Here is a 17,527-nt window from a genome sequence, read left to right on the forward strand (position 1 = left end):
ACAGGAAACAGGAAATCACAGCTTATAAGAAAACATCTGCCGACATGACATCAAGGGTCTGACTTTAATGGGGGGGACGGGGGACGGGGGACGGGGGGGGGGGGGGGCTGCACGTTTACACACAAGTCGGCCAGTATATCCACCTTAACTCTGCTCGCGTGAGAGTGAGAGAGAGAGAGAGAGAGAGAGAGAGAGCAAGAGAGAGAGCGAGAGAGAGAGAGCAAGAGAGAGAGTGAGAGAGAGAGAGCAATAGCAGGGACTAGACATCCACAATAAGAGCCCAGGAAGATCATTCATAAAACATGACCATCTAAAAATATAGTCCTCCATTCCACTGGAGTCACTCTGAGATGGTCTAGCTATCTTAGCATCCCAGAATCAGGCTGCTGAGCTACTGCTAGTCACAGAACGCCCGCACTTCTACCCAGGACTATGTTAGTATTGTGGTACTATGTTACTACTGTGGTACTATGTTAGTACTGTGTTACTATGTTAGTCTACCAGACATACTGTTGTCGCTGTATGTGTGTGTCAGTATGTGATCTGTCACGAACGCAAGCTGAACTGAAGACATAATTAGAACAAAATAAGAACAGAAGACATCACTTTATTCGTAGCATAGGTATAATATATAAGCTTACATCAATTATAGAAAGTGGGTTGAGTTTTCAATTGTGGTCTCTCTGCATTAGGCCTATTAGTGAGACTGGATTTCAAGTTTCATTATCGGATACTGAACACCCAGCGTTAGATGTATCCCTTACCCCCCCCCCCCCCAGGGCGTTTCTGTTCTCCCATTGATGTTTCGTGGGGACCCCCCTCCCCCCACAAAAAAAAGTTGTTCTTCTACTCTGAAGTTATTGTAGGTGAGCTATGACTGGGCGGTCAAGGGCAGTGCCTGAAATCACATGGTTTACAATGGTCTAGTTCCGAGGCGCCATTTTGGAGGAAAGTTTGGAATTTTTCAACCTGGGAAGGAAAAAAAAGGGAGGAGGGGATAAGTTTGACACGACTGCAAGACGGGCCGTTATTGCGAACAAAGAGTGCGGCGGTGGAAGTTTGTAGAAACAGTGCGACACTAGCCAAAACGGGGCTGCTGCTCCGACTGAGTTTGCGTGTTGGAGACTCCGGACTGGATTGGCGTGTTTGGGAGGGTTTTTTTTGGAAGCCACGACTGCTGCAAACGACGTCTAGTCCGCATTGTCAACCCTGCGCTCCACCGATATCACCCATGCCCATGCATGCACGGACTGGCGGGTATTATGCTGCACTGCTGAGCCTCTCCGCCCCGGTCACTGTTTTGTGTGGAACTAAACGGCAGCGAGACACGGGCTCGTAGTTAACAGATCCTCAGACTCCCAGCTGCATATGTGGTGTCGTGGCGTCCCCACCTCGCCGCTGTCAGTCCGAGAAGTGCAGCTGTCAGCCCACACGGTACTCGGCGTTGCTTCTGCCTTTAAGCAGACCAACACACGGAAGACAAACGTTCACCGGGACCTGCAGTTTATGTTCCGTGTTGCCGTGACGCGGAGAGTTTAGTTCGCGAGTGTGTGTTCAGATAAGTGAACTTGTGGGCTCTGGTTGTCACAGGAGGGGGGTTCCTAAGCTCCGGGGGTGAACACGGCAGACTTTGGACGGCCCGGGTAGGAGTGAAAGTGTTTTCTTGGTGTCGTGGGGAGACGTTTTGTCATCCTGTGTGTTTCGGTTTAGCCCGGCTAGCGAGCTAGCCCAGTGCCGTGCCAGTCCTAACCATGCCAGTGCGAAGGAAAGGTAAGCGGCTTCCACTATTCCCTAGCAAGCTAGCACTGCTGCTAACCACCGCCAACACAAACATCCACACAAGTGACAAACACGCAGCCTAAGTTGGGTAACGTGTCGTTACCCAACTTATTGGGTTACGAAGGTTTATTGATCTGATTGAGACACCCTGTTTAACCCAGTGGGTTTTAAAGTGGTGCGCGTGTGTGTGTGTGTGTGTGTGGTGCTAACCAAGTAGTTTATGGGGCACCTTGACTGGGAGAGAGTTGGTACATCTTTAGGGGAGCGGTGATGCCGACTGCTCTTCTATACGGAACCGGAACTCCGGCACCGTCCGGTGACGTTGTCACTACTGACACAAAGTCGCTGTAATAGTGTGTAGTAGCCAGTGTTCACTTCAGCTAGTTTGGTTTTACTAATGACACTAGTGCTACACGTTTCTGTCCAGTTTCACTATAGATTTTTCATACTCTAAGTCTTATAATACGTTTTTTTTGGTGTGTGTGTGTGTGTGTGTGTGTGCATAGTTCAAGTGTTTCTTCGAAGTTTCGGCATTGATTTCATACATTTAAAAACGCATCACATAATCCAGACTTGATCCAGTTTGTTTTCAGTTAGTTTAAGGTTCAACCAAGGACCCATTCATCTTTTGCCCTGCGAGTTGTCGTATCATCATCATCACCTCTCTCCCCAGATGCACAGAGAGCCTTGGTGCTTCTGGAGGCGTACCAGACCAAACTGAGCCAAACGGACGACCGGCAGCTAAAACACTCAATCCAGCGGGTCATCGACATCTTCCAGAGCAATCTATTCCAGGCCCTCATAGGTAAGCGTGTGTCTGTCTGGTCTCTTGCTGTCTGGTCGTACGCGGTTTGATTCCTACTTTGTCCCTCAATCAAGGCAGTGTGTTCAGTGTTCACACTTTGGTCCCCTTGTGAGGGGACATGAGAGAGTGTGAGCGGCCCTGGCTGGATAGGGTTCAGAGACAGACGTATACACAGAGCCCTGTGCAACGCCTCGCTACTATTTTAAGACTGGGGTGGACCGCGACCATGCTTAATTTGCTACGGACTCTATGTCGGTACTTTCACATTGAAGTTTTGTTTATGAGCAGAGCATTGAACGGACACAAGCCCCGGGTTGGAGGGCTTAACTGGGAACTGATGTCACATGCTCGCGTTGGGTCATAAACTCAGCCTGTGAAACTTGGACAACACACACACTTAAGTGTGTGTGTGTGTGTGTGTGTGTGTGTGTGTGTGTGTGTGTGTGTGTGTGTGTGTGTGTGTGTGTGTGTGTGTGTGTGTGTGTGTGTGTGTGTGTGTGTGTGTGTGTGTGTGTGTGTGTGAGAGTGAGTGAAGGGGGTGTATTTGAGCAGTGAGCCAGAATGCAAAGATGCAGTATTTTACTTGTATATTGTGGCTCTTGAATGACCGCCTGTATTGTTTTTTTTTTTCTTGTATATTGTTGTTCTTCTAAGACACTGTATTGTGTGTTACTTGTTTATTGCTGTTCTTCAATGACACTGTATTGAATGTTATTAAGATAGTCAAGGACAAGCATCCTGTGTACGTGTGGTCAATGGCCAGGGAGTGGTTCATTGCTGTGGTCACACTGGTAGCTGGGTTTAACTCTCACATACAGCCCTGCCGCTCACATGGAATAGGATGGGAGAGGTTTGGCAGATGATTGGCTCTTGGCCCTCAGTGAGGCGTTTGATTGGTCGGCTCCTCCTGAAGCCATTAAACAGACTTGATCCAAAGAGACTTAAAGTCACCTTTGTTTGGCGTCGTTAAGCATGCCTAAGGATGCTTACAGGTAGACTGGATCTTGGGGATTGAACCCAGAACCTTTCAGCTGGGGGTGAAACACCCGTAGCACTAGAGGGTGAACTAACCTGGTACTTTAAACTAACTGGTGATTATTATCCTTCACCCTCCCAGAAATGTAAGTATCCACCCCAGCCAAGCGTGGGGTGGATGATGTACATAATGAGGAGTGGCCCAGTGGCTGTTTACGTGGCTCTCTGAGAGGTGAATCGTTACTGTGTGGGTTCTAACCGTTACATCGGCTCACAGCTCCAGGGTTAACGGGCAGCAGCAGCCAGCCGGGAAACGAACCCATCATCAGGAATGTTGCCTGGCCTGTTTGAGTTTCCCACAGCGTTCTGGGTGGCTGGTTGACTCGCTGGTGGTTGGACACACTGGTTGGCTGTTTCACAAGTTGGCTGGTTTGTTTGTTAGCCTGGGTGGTTGATTGGGTGGCTGACTGGATGGCTGACTGGCTGACCGACTGCCCTCTCCTTTGGCTGGCCAGCTGTTTGTTGAGTCGGCTGGAGGGAATAGTTCCAGTCCTGTTATCTGAAACTCCTGAGATGGAAACTTGACACTTTTTTGTGCCACCTAAATGTTAGTGAGGTCATGGTTTCAAGTGAAGCTTCTGAAAACGTTGTGATTTGATTTCAGGTATTTGCTGAACTACTGAAGACTAAACAATGAATCTGGCTCTTGCTTTGATACGGTTGTGTCTTGATCAGAATCTGACTTTCAGATGACAAAATCGCTGAAGAACTTCAGGGTCATCAGCTGTGATTTATTTTCGTTTTTACTGTTGTTGCTGCTTGTTGTTTCTCTGCGCTTTTAACACTAGTATGGACGTTATGGGCTGGAGTATGGCTCTCCCCGTCCACAGGACACAGGGTTGATTCCTTTTCGCAGAAGAAGCTTAGCTGATGGTGTTCTTGTATGCAGAATACTTAACCTTAACCTTATCAGTTCCAGAGCCACAACTGGCTGAGATAGGCACACCTATCTGACCTCTCAAACCTCGCCTGCATACACCTATCTGACCCTTTTCCCTGCCCTGAACACACCTGTATGATCCATGCACATCTGTCTGACTTTTACACACCTGTTTGATGTGTATATACACACACCTAGCCGACCTTTTAGACACCTACGTGACCTTTACACACCTGTCTGATATCCCTCCCCTGAACACACCTGTCTGACCTTCACACCCCTGTCTGACCTCTATCCCTCCTCTGAACACACCTGTCTGACCTTCACACCCCTGTCTGACCTCTATCCCTCCTCTGAACACACCTGTCTGACCTTCACACCCCTGTCTGACCTCTATCCCTCCCCTGATAACACCTGTCTGACCTCTACACACCTGTCTGACCTCTATCCCTCCCCTGAAAACACCTGTCTGACCTCTACACACCTGTCTGACCTCTACAACCCTGTCTGACCTTTATCCCTCCTCTGAACACACCTGTCTGACCTCTACACACCTGTCTGACCTCTACACACCTGTCTGACCTCTATCCCTCCCCTGAAAACACCTGTCTGACCTCTACACACCTGTCTGACCTCTACACACCTGTCTGACCTCTACACACCTGTCTGACCTCTATCCCTCCTCTGAACACACCTGTCTGATAACCTTACTTGAACCCCCCCTGGATGAACCCATCGTCACCTTCCTGTATGTATGTTAAATGGTTCAGTATGCATTGCCTGTCAGTACACCGACACAGCACCATAACAATTGAAACTCTTAATAACATTGCCATTTACAACGTGTAAGTGTTAGTACTATGTTATGCAGTGGTTTATAATGGTAATCAATTTATTGCGTTAAGGGTTTAGTTGTAAACTGGTAATGTTAAGGGGTTTAGCTATAAACTGGTCATGTTAAGGGGTTTAGCTATAAACTGGTCATGTTAAGGGGTTTAGCTTTAAACTGGTCATGTTAAGGGGTTTAGTTGTAAACTGGTCATGTTAAGGGGTTTAGCTTTAAACTGGTCATGTTAAGGGGGTTAGTTGTAAACTGGTCATGTTAAGGGGTTTAGCTTTAAACTGGTCATGTTAAGGGGTTTAGTTGTAAACTGGTCATGTTGTTCCGTGGTTTAGCTGTAAGCTGGTCATGTTGTTCACTGGTTTGGCTGTAAGCTGGTCATGTTGTTCACTGGTTTGGCTGTAAGCTGGTCATGTTGTTCACTGGTTTGGCTGTAAGCTGGTTCTTTTGTTTTCCTTTCCAGTTTTTCTTGACTGCTCTTCAGTTCTGCTCCGGTAGCTTGAGAAGCGGAGACCTCCGCAGACAGCTCAATGCATCATGCATGACACACACACACACACACACACACACACACACACACACACACACATATATTAAGCAGCCTGCACACACGTGTGTGTGTGCAGGCTGCTCAATATAGACACTCGATCACCAACTGCTTGGGCCAGTAAAATGTAAAAACCACTGTCCCAGCCTCTCCCAGTTCTTATCTGTCTCCCTTAACCCCCCCTCCCCCCCTCACCCATCACCCCCACTGAGGCTGTAATGAAAAATAGATTGGTGCTACACATCCCCCCCCTCTCTCTTCAAGATATGTATGCAGTCTGTAATCTGTGTGTAGACACGAAGATTACCCCCCAGTTCATAATCCCATGCCCGCAGTAGGTTTACCGTCCCACTCTGCTGTACACGCTAGATAGACGGACAGGCCGACAGGGAGGGAGACAGACAGACATGGGAGAGAGACAGAAGGACAGAGATGGGAGACAGACAGACAGACAGACAGGACAATGCTTGGTTTGTCCAGGCATCAAAAGTGTGGCTAGAAAAAACGAATCCTTGCAGTTGTTTACTCGTGTGCCGATGAGATGCCGGCTGAGACCGCGGCTTGTTGTCCCTGAGCGACGACCCGAGAAGAGAACGGAGCCCTGTGTAGAACGGTCTGCTGGAAACGTTCTTCTCTTAGTTCCACAGAGGAGCGCACGCCGGGCCACGGCTCGAATGGCTTAGAGGCATCGTATCTCTCAGACAGACACAGACAGACACTATACACTGTTACCCTGCTCCTCTCTGACGCTGGTGTCGGTATCGCTGATCTCTCACTTAAAGCATCCTCATTTAGTTGAACAAATGGAGCATTAACCAAAGTGAGCCCAAAGCTGATTTGGTGGGATGTTCTCTCTCTCGATCATTTGTCCTTTCATTCTTCTCTCCGTCATCCCTCCATTTTCTCTGTTTTATCGTTTTCTCTCCTTTTGTCTATTCACTAGCAGCATGTTCTCTCTCTCTCTCTCTCTCTCTCTCTCTCTCTCTCTCTCTCTCTCTCTCTCTCTCTCTCTCTCTCTCTCTCTCTCTCTCTCTCTCTCTCTCTCTCTCTCTCTCTCTCTCTCTCTCTCTCCTCTTTTCCTCTGTAGTATCGCTCATCATATCTTCAGGGCTCTATCCTATTCATCTCCTCTCCTCTTTATCTCCTCTCTTTTTCCGCTCCTCCTCTCGGCTTCGTCTCCTCCTCTCCTCTTCATCTCCTCATCTCCTCTTTATCTCCTCTCCTTTTCCGCTCCTCCTCTCCTCTTCATCTCCTACTCTTCTTTCCTTTTCCTCCCCTCCTCTCCTCTTTATCTCCTCCTCTCCTCATCCACAGCACACAGCCTTAGATAGGTCAGTGTCTCTGTGTGTTAATTGTGTCTAAGTGTATCCCACTTGGTGGTGGAAATTTGTGAACAGGTTGAACCGAGTTCGTTGGCTACTTGGGCCAGGCTGGACCTACTTGGGCCAGTAGGAGTGTCTTCAGTCTCAGTCTGTGACGGGACCTGCTGGACGGATCATCTAGTCCAGTGTTCCTCACACCGTGGCTCAGGTCCAGCACTGGACCGGGCAGCTGTGGCTTCTGGGCGGTAATCCAAAAGCGGTTCTATTTAAACCTGTGCTTCAGATTTGTTGAGAGCCAAATACTTATTGACCCATCACATGTCCTGTCAGTCACTGATTGAAAACTGACACCCCTTTAATTTTGACATCAAGGTTAATTTGGCAAAGTACTGTATGTGTTCAGTCTCATTCATGGTGTTCCCACTGGGCCCAGAGGCTGTGGGTAAAGCTGTACTGGGCCCTGGCGAAAACGCTTACCGAAAGGTTGATGAATGAAACTTTATTTGGACCATCCTTTTATCACAGCTGGTCTCAAAGGGCTTCTCAGTCCCACAGTAGATGACAATACACCCCTGACTCCCCTTAACTTTAGACAAGCCCTGTTAAGAAATACATTAAGACATTCCTCCTCCAGTAAATCCACTCTAAACACGAAAGTTGATCATTGTTTGTTTTCGTTGCTTAAAAGTCACCAAGAAAACTTCTGAAGTCCTGAAGGAAACAATGTTCTCCCACTGTAGTCCTGGTATATCGTCTCCCCAGATAACATCAGCAGTCCTAATAGGCCTTCTCTTACAGTAGCTCCTCTGTCCTTATTGGAAAATGCTGTTCAAGGAACAGAGGTGTGTGTGTGTGTGTGTGTGTGTGTGTGTGTGTGTGTGTGTGTGTGTGTGTGTGTGTGTGTGTGTGTGTGTGTGTGTGTGTGTGTGTGTGTGTGTGTGTGTGTGTGTGTGTGTGTGTGTGTGTGTGTCAGTGGTGGCTGGTCAATAGAGGGCACTAGGGCGCCGCCCCGCCGTGAAATATTCACTTGAAGATATCTGCCAACTTTGAATAAACTATTATGCATACGAAATAAATCAACAAAAATACATAGCGTTTATCCTCGTTTAATTGTGTGATAGACCGTACTTGCAACTGCCAGCAACCATTTAAATGTATCTGAACGTAAATGATTTGGGCTACACCAACAATTGTTATCACCAGCCGCCACTGGTGTGTGTGTGTGTGTGTGTGTGTGTGTGTGTGTGTGTGTGTGTGTGTGTGTGTGTGTGTGTGTGTGTGTGTGTGTGTGTGTGTGTGTGTGTGTGTGTGTGTGTGTGTGTGTGTGTGTGTGTGGTTTGAGGTATGCAACTGGATGTCTACATGTATTTACAGTAATGTGTTTGTGTTGCTAGTGCCGTGTGTGCCTGGCAGGGCTGGTAGAGGGTGGTCTCGTTCGTCTGGATGTGTCCGTACCGGGGGACCAACACTATCAAGGTGCACTCAGCTGCGTTAAGCCGACCCAGGAGGCCTCTGTGGTGTGCGGTGTGCCCCATGCGGTGTAACGCTACTCCGCTGTGACTTGTTGTTTGAGTGGAAATCAATACAGAACCGCGTTCAAGGTGTCCCTCGAGAGCCAACAGCGCCGGCCCGATCGGCATGGTCCACCTAGTGGCCGTCTTGGTTCTAAGTTCTGGACTTGCCACAAAGAGCTCATCGCACTGCTGGGTCTTGACGGATGCTGCTGTATCTGGTTGCTAAGTGACGGATGCTGCTGTATCTGGTTGCTAAGTGACGGATGCTGCTGTGTCTGGTTGCTTGGCGAAGAGTGCTGAGCTGTGTCTGATCGCTAGGTCTTGTTGCTGGGTGCTGACGCTGTAGTTTCTGGTTGCTAGGCAAAGAGTCTTTGCCGCGTCTGGTTGCTAAGTGATTTGTGATGTTGTATGTAGTGGCGAGGTGACGGGTGCTTTTGTTTCTGGATGCTAAACGATAGGTGCTGCATTGTCCGGTGTGTGTGTGTGTGTGTGTGTGTGTGTGTGTGTGTGTGTGTGTGTGTGTGTGTGTGTGTGTGTGTGTGTGTGTGTGTGTGTGTGTGTGTGTGTGTGTGTGTGTGTGTGTGTGTGTGTGTGTGTCTTTCAGTGGGTGGTAGCCACAAAAGTTTGAAAGCCAGACTCTGTGTTTCCTTCCCCAAACCCTTTTGGCGGGCACCATGTGTTACATCACCAGTCCGTTGGTCCTTCCTGGTTGCCAGGGAGATGACCATGCTTTGGAGATTGAAATTGCTTCCTTTTTCTTGTGCCCGTGTGTGTGAGAGTGCATGTGAGACCTGGGCAGCCGAGAGGGTTTGTAACGTTTTTCTGCTCCTGTCTGGTTGAATCAGGAATGGAGTCTTCACCTGAAACAGATTGGCTGAGAGGAGATTATGGGATGGAAATACTGGAGAAATGGGATGAGGGAACTCCCGTTTTAGGTCAGTGCCGAGACCTGCTCGAGGCTGGTCAACATCAGGGTCGATATGTGACCATTACACTGCGGAAACACTACTGAATCACAGCCCTAACACCAACCCCCCCCCTCTGCATCACGAGACCAACACCTCGACTCCTCTATCCCATTACAGCCCTAACCTCTAACAGTTTTAGGTCCCATGACATGCCACCATGTGTGGTGTGATATGAGCCGTGACAAGCTGTTTTGAAAATCTGTCTGTTATGACATCACAGGTGGGCGTGTCCACCCAGATGTGTGACGGATAGATGAGCATCGTTTGCTACAGAGACTGAACTGTTTGCTGGGAGACTGAACTATCCAGCACACATCTTGGTGTACACGGCCACCTGTGATGTCATAACAGACAGATTTTCAGATTTTCACACCACACCTGGTAGCATGTCATGGGACCTTTAACAGAGATTTCAGAAACGTGTCATTACGGAGCAGGTAGGGGGGCCGGACGTCATCTCTCTCAGGGATCGCTACAGGTTAGGCTGCGTACATTGGGCATCGATCCCTGTACCTGTTAAACTGTGAGTCGGACTAGCCTCACCTCTGCTTACAGTAGTCCTGTATCTGTACCCATTCTTGTTTTGGTCCATGGAGCCATTTCATTTGGGTCTCTTAGGAAAAAGAGGATCCTTAATGTACAAGAGACAGGCTGAGTAAAGGTTTCACACAAAGTAAAACTAATAATAAAATCTATTATTAACTCCTGGTCCGCCGCCCGCTTCGGGCCAGTTTAAAATAAGCAGGAAACCAAGTTGGCGAGCTGATTGGGTTTGTGGGGCCGGGCCGGCGGTAGAGCCGCTCTACGAATACCACTGTGGGCTGGAACGAAAGCTTGGATGCTTTATGAGGACGTCTTGTGTGCCAGGCTGGAGGAAGCCCGGACGATGTGGGTCGGCCCCGCTCAGCGCTCTCTTCGCGGGGCTAAATAAAGGACCGGTGGGCACTGTGGGCAGGAAGCTGGTCCAGGCCTTGGGTCGAGTTCAAGAGTTTGCACCGTCTCGTGCAGTGGAGGAGAATGTATGCTTTATTTTACAAACTGTCCTGATTGTTTTTATTTGTCTGGTTTAATAGTGGTGGCCCTCTTTGTGGCCAACCACTTTTGCCTGGGGGTGTGACTGGCCACCTCAGGCCCCCCATGGACACGCCCCTCTGACACGCCCCTGCATTGTTCATATATTTTTTTAACATATGTTTACTAAGGTTTGAAAGACCTCATAAAGGTCATGTGTTGGCCTACTTACAGACATGGTGAGCTGGCACTTATCACTGACATTCATGGGAGCAAATGAACGAACATGCAGGAGGTTTTGGTCACTGGTCGGATCCGGACTGCAGGTGGGACAGGAAAGTTCTCTGCAGCGCTTCCTTCCCTGCAGTCGGGAACGTCTGAGACCAGCAGCCTTGTCGTTGGCTGGTGGGACGTGCTGTTTAGTCAAAGAGAGGCCATTATACACACTACTCGGAGGGGTCTCTGGCCTCAGCCGGGCCTCTGCCCCCCCCCACCCCAGTCAAGTCTTCCTGGCAGGACCTCAATCTCAGTCTGTCAGCATGCTGCACTCTTGGGTTCAAAAGCCATCAATTTAACACGCACGTACGTGCGTGCGTGTTAAATTGATGGCTTTTGAACCCAAGAGTGCACACAGGAGATGTGTACGTACGTACGTACGTACGTACGTACGTACGTACACATCTCCTGTTTCTCGATCTGTTAATGTATCTGAAGCCTTTTTTAAAGTGTTACTAAGATCAAAGCAAAGAGACAAAAAACGTCTTTAGTATGATCCCTGTGTGAATGAGTGTGCGATTTATGAATATTCAAAATATATTTTTAACTGTCGCTAAATCTTGCTCTCCAACCATTCTGCCTGGCTCATGAGCACATTGGCAGCCCCACGGACTGAATGAATAGGCACAGTGGACACACACGCACACGTTAGTGTTGACCTGGGCCAGCTGAGGACCTAATTAGACCAGCTATGGCTCAAGACTTTGCTTTAGTTTGATGAAGACCCTATTATATATTTATTAATTCAATAGTTTGAAGCAACTTTATTTATTGAATACCCAATGAGGTATATTTAGTGTTGATGCCTTCATGGAACTTTTTTGGATTAAACACATCTACATTTACAACTGCCTTTTGTAATGTATCTTTGTGTACATTCCTGTATCGTCGTGTGTGTATGTGTGTGACACCTCCTAAACGTTTGGTTTGTAGTACACAAACAATTGATGGGAGGTCCAGTTCTTGTTGGGACAGAAACATTCTGACACAGAACTGAAACCTGAAGACTATTGTAACAGCTGTGATTCACACACACACACACACACACACACACACACACACACACACACACACACACACACACACACACACACACACACACACACACACACACACACACACACACACACACACACACACACACACACACACACACACACAGATTTTTGTGTTAATAGGGTGATTGGGGTTCAATCGTAAAACACTGTAATTTCTTAGTTCTGCCTACAGTGTAACAGCTGCATTACGTGCATAATAATTATTCTGATTATACATTGTTTCCCACTGTTGAAAAAACAAGATAAAGGGCATTTCATGCTCTTGCAGTAAGGGTAAAAAGCACTTAATGTTTTAACTTAAAGCAAAAGGCCAATCTTTTGTATTCTCTCTCTGATAAACACCGGCAGAACTCCCCGCTCTCTACCAGCAGTTTCCAACCCCAAACCTCTCCTCTGTCCCCCGCAGACATCCAGGAGTTCTACGAAGTGACCTTATTGGACAGCCAGAAATGTGCCGACCCAGCCCGAAGCTGGGAGCCCCTGCCGCCGGTCAACCTGTGGGACCTGTCCAGCCTCCAGAGCCCTACCGGCACCTCGGAGACGCTGCCCAGCATCAGCACCAGCATCGAGGTGAGGCCCCCCGTGCCGGCTGGTACCGGGCTTCTGGAGGTAGAACGGCCCCCCTGCGGGACGATGCCTGTTGAGGCTTCCTGCTCTTGGCTCAATCTTGTGGGTTTTAATCGATGTTGGCGCTGAGTGAGTGATTGGTTACGGGTTGTCAAGGGAACTAGGATTTTATGTGGAAAAATGAGTGAATAAAACTGTTAATGTATTGTCAGTTAACTAGTTTCTGTTAACTGTCAGTTAACTGATAAAGTACAGTTGGTTAGCGGTGCGTACCGGTAACATTGTTGTCGGGTAACGGAGTAAATGGGTAACGGTTAATCTGTCATCGCGTAAACGGTAATAAACTTGTATTTCTGGTGAACCGTTCTCAGCTAACAGCGCTATCAAGGTAGCAGTGCAGTCAGATCAAAGTGTAGTATAGTATGTACCATGTAACAATTTGAGCTTGACAGCAGCAAAGTTACAGACCAATTTGTATTTTAGATTTTTAGCTGATTGCTGTGTTTCTGACATTGTTTTAAAGTCTTACCATTTCTATCTGAACTGTTTATATAGCTATGATTCATACAGTGTAGAAAATATTTTATCAGAACTGGCTGTCTAACCGGTGTTTGGTTGACCCATCTTCATCCTGTCAGGACAAAAATAAGCCCAGAGAAGGTGTTTTCATTCACACTAGTTTATTTCAAGGAGGTATTGTCACATTTCAGTTTCTCAACTTTCTGACACTGTCTCGGTGTCACTCAGTCTCTGAGGCCACAGGGTGTCTCTGGCACCCCCTAGGTGTGGGACGCTGAACAGCTTCTGACAGGCACTAGAGCTCGAACTTAAAGATAGGAGATCGTTAAAGAAACAAAACGAAACCGGATACACAAGCAGCCTCAGAAACCCTTGTGTAGTGAAGAACAACACCACGCTCTTCCTTTCAGCAGCGGTTCTCAGACGATAACGTTTCATAACCTCAGGGCTTTCTCCTTCAAAAGTAATACAGAGCTGATTCCTACGTCGTCCATATTGCATTCTACAACGGCTGTCATTCACCCCATGCAGTGTGTGTGTGTGTGTGTGTGTGTGTGTGTGTGTGTGTGTGTGTGTGTGTGTGTGTGTGTGTGTGTGTGTGTGTGTGTGTGTGTGGCTTCTGGGGTCTGAATTCTGTCCTCATAGAATCACCTCCCGCCTCATGTATCCAAATCCTAACAGGGCTTGGTTGGACCCTAGGGACCCCTCAGGGACACTAAGACCAGACGCCTGGCTTTGTGTGGGGATTTTAACCTTCAAAGTTTTCATTTTTATTTGGTTTTATTTGGGTGAACTGTGTTTTGCTTTACGTGGTGGTTGGCCCCCCTGCAGCAATGCATGCTGGGATTGTGAGGATTCCCATATACACCTCATCATTCCACAGCTCAATTTTTTTTTGTGAATGTTTTGTAAGTGTGTGTGTCTTGGGAGTGTTTTTTATGTGTGTGTGTGTGTGTGTGCTAGTGCACACACATGTTGGGGTGATTTTCTCGGTGTGTGTGTTGGGGTGACTAAATGTGTGTGTGTGTGTGTGTGTGTACAAGTGCACATAGGGGCAGGGATGATTTTGTGTGTGTGCGTGTCAGGATGACTTTGTGTGTGTGTGCATGCCAGGTGTTCCTCGCCAGCTTCACAGTAGAAGCGTGCCGGTTCTCTCCTCTCTTAACACATCTCTGCCGTCTCGCTGGTCGTTGGTAACACAAGCGACCGCTCTGAACGGCAGTGTGCGATGAAAGAACAGCTTGTCTCCACCCATTCTGTCCCTCTACCATCCTTCACCCCCACCGGAGCCACTGTGTTCTCCGTGCCAAACTGGGACAGAGCATATGTCGCACGGAGAACTGGTATTCACACTGGTTCGTGAAGCATCGTTATTGGCAGGAGTGCCGGCCAGACAGGGCTTCCTCTACCGTGAATGAGTTTCGATGCGAGGTGCGACGGTTTCGACCCACGGGACCTGACGGTACAGACGGGGCTTGTAACGGGCCTCTTCCTCTTCTGTGCGGAGGGCTCCGCCCGCCCACCTACCTACCGCCAACACAGCCGCGAACCCGTCCTAGAGCGGGTTCCAGCTGTGCACTTTGTTTCCATTCAATTCAACCCCTCTCTCTCTCTCTCTTTCTCTCTGTCTCTCCCTCTCTCGTTCCTTCTCCACCCCTCCTCCCACGGGTTGGGTTGGCTGGTAAAACGCTACGGGTAGGACTCGGCCCTCCTACAGGAGATCTTCCACGCACTGGCGCAGGGTAAAGACCACGCGTCCGGATCCGTAAGTACTGGTGATGGGGGACTGTTGGCGGTGGAGGTTGGGTGGAGGTGGGGTGGTGGGGGGGGGGGGGGTTAGGCGCTGGTTCCGTCTTCACGTCGCTGTGTTGTCCATTGTTCCATTCTGCTGCCATTCCCGCCGGGAACAGAACGGGGCTCGGGGGTCATAGGTCATGGTTCAACGTTCATGGTTCAATGTGTTTACGTTTTTATTTTTTGGTCGTTGTTGTGGTTTTGGTTGACGGGTCCCGGCCAGTACACGTCCTGTGCGCCAGACTGGGCCCAGAACAGTGGTTTGGCTGGCAGAACCAGAGCAACCAGCCCAGCAGGGCACTGGGGGGGGGGGGGGGGGACTGGGAGGCCCAGTCTGAAGGACAGGTGCTGTACTGGCCGTCTGGACCCGTCGGTTGGTGGCGGCTCGTTTTTTTCGTGCGGTCCGGTTGTCGGGGCGTCTCCGTTCAGCTCCTCTTCTGCGTCAAGTTGTGCGTGTTGTGTTGTTGTTCGGTACTAACCGCCATCGAGCACGACGTCAAGCAGCATTCACAGTGACATCATCACCACCACCACCACCACCCACCAACACCACCACCATCAACAACAACAAGCGCATTCGTTCACTTCCGGCTCATTCCAGCTGGTTCCGTGCCGGCCGGTTCCGTGGGATGTGTGTGGGTTCTGTGTCTGGGTGTTCGTTTGTTGTTCAGCTCCAGCGGCGCGGCATGGCGCTGCCCGCGGATCCCCGCCCACCTGGTGAGTGTGGTCACACGGCAGCGCTGGCGGTGATGTCATCTGTGTGGTCAATAAACCTTTGTCTCTCTCTCCCCTATTGGCCAGAATGACTTGAGTGATACAGGAGTACTCCAATCACGGCCTTGACCAGTCTGTCATCTCTCCCTCACTATGTCTCTCTCGCTCTATCTATCTCTCTGTCTCTCCCTCTCTATGTTCCTCTCTCTCTCGCGCTATCTATCTCCCTCTGTCTCCTTCTCTCGGTCTCTTTCTGTCACTGAATGTGTTCGATTTAGTGTGTGTGTGTGTGTGTGTGTGTGTGTGTGTGTGTGTGTGTGTGTGTGTGTGTGTGTGTGTGTGTGTGTGTGTGTGTGTGTGTGTGTGTGTGTGTGTGTGTGTGTGTGTGTGTGTCATCACATTTGTAAAATAAAAATGGTCATCATTCAGATATCATCATTCAGTGACCCAAACACAATCACGACAACATTCATACTCCCAACCAAATTCACATGCAAATACACACATTCATCCCAACACGAATTTAGGACACACACACACACACCATCCCCCAGACCAGCAGGTCGGTTGGCTGATGTATGAAGTGGTTGTGGTGATGATAAGGATGATGATGGTTGCGTGGTATGTGTGTGGGAGGCGGCCAACAGCTTCTATGATCGGTCACTGGCAATCTCCTCCTGTGACACACACACACACACACACAGAAGCGTCATCCACTCTTCTCCTCCTCTGCTTCATCAACTCGCCCATGTGATGAAGTAGAGCAAGGTCCATTAGCTGCTGCTAATCTAGCTGCTATTGGTCTCCACTCTCCAGCCGACATCTAACGGTACAAACACCGTAGTACTGACTGTGCTTGATAATTAGGAGCGATTTGCACGGCTGTTGTAGCCCGTGGTGGTGTTATTGGATTCAAACGGATGGTGGAAAATCACATTATGGTTATAGTAATGTGTGTATAAAGAGGGTAATAATTATGAACCGCTTTTCCAAATAACCCGGACCTCGGCATGTTCCAAACCTCGGGGCGACACATTTCAAACCAAAATGGTTATTGCAGTCGATTTGTGGTCAGTGACGGAACGTTTTTTTTAGCCCAGAGTAGATCCTCATGGTGGCGGATAGCCCCCCGGGTATGAGGGGGTTTAACCCGTTCTGGCCGTAGGCTCACCGCGACGCTAGTTTGGAAGTGGCGTGGCACGCGACCTGATGGTTCAATCTCCTCGCCACGCGAGTCCGTAACATTCAGGATACGGCCAATTACGCTAAAAGCGAAAAATGAGAGTATTTCCGGTGTCTAAGCACTTTTCCCTCAGAAAAAAGTGTGCGTGCGTGCGTGTGTGTGGAGAGAAAGCGAGAGAGAGAGCGAGGGGAGAGCGAGCGAGAGAGAGCTAGACTGCCCCCGTCCTGCACATAGCACAGCGGAGGAAAGGCGCGAGATGCTGATAATTGCGGGGCTCCCTCCCGGTGCTTCAGGATGGATTGCATTTGCATTGTCACAACCAAGGTATGACCGGAACACACGAAGGGTTTCACTGGGTCTGTTGATTAGTCTTTAGGCTGTCGATGTGAATGAGCTACTTTGGTTCTGTCGTGGTAGTTGATACTTCTGTCGTGTTGGTGAGAACTGGCTGTTTCGACCGTTGCCTCCGTCTATCTTCAGTTAACTGCAACTCTCGAGTGTTTATTACCCTTTTACTAGCATACTTTACTAGCCTCACTACTTACAACTATAACTTAAAAAAAAAAAAAAAAAAAAAAGATTTGAGTTTTTCATTTCTTATTGAAACGAGATTTTCCCATCTCACTTCATCGCGCTGTCCTATTTGCACCGATGTCATTGAGGGCACGTGTCAGTCATTGAACAAATAGAGGGAGCTCTCAACGCGAGCTCGCG

The 17,527-nt window shown here is 48.8% G+C and overlaps 1 protein-coding gene across 18 annotated transcripts in view; it reads left to right on the plus strand.

Moving 5' to 3' along the window:
• Window positions 1-942: 942 nt before the first annotated feature.
• The window catches only part of dlg1b (discs large MAGUK scaffold protein 1b), a 65,447-nt gene continuing 48,862 nt past the window's right edge, over window positions 943-17,527 (plus strand). For 11 of the 18 annotated variants that reach the window (XM_084480746.1, XM_084480756.1, XM_084480761.1 and 8 more), the window contains exons 1-3: window positions 943-1,770; window positions 2,453-2,584; window positions 12,443-12,606. In XM_084480746.1, the coding sequence (XP_084336872.1) occupies window positions 1,752-1,770; window positions 2,453-2,584; window positions 12,443-12,606 (315 nt within the window). In that variant the 5' untranslated portion in view covers window positions 943-1,751. The remainder of the gene's footprint in view (window positions 1,771-2,452; window positions 2,585-12,442; window positions 12,607-17,527) is intronic. The other 7 variants (XM_084480748.1, XM_084480749.1, XM_084480750.1 and 4 more) reach the window with 1 other exon arrangement.

This window comes from Micromesistius poutassou (assembly GCF_964030765.1).
Source record: "Micromesistius poutassou genome assembly, chromosome: 16".
NCBI lineage: Eukaryota > Metazoa > Chordata > Actinopteri > Gadiformes > Gadidae > Micromesistius > Micromesistius poutassou.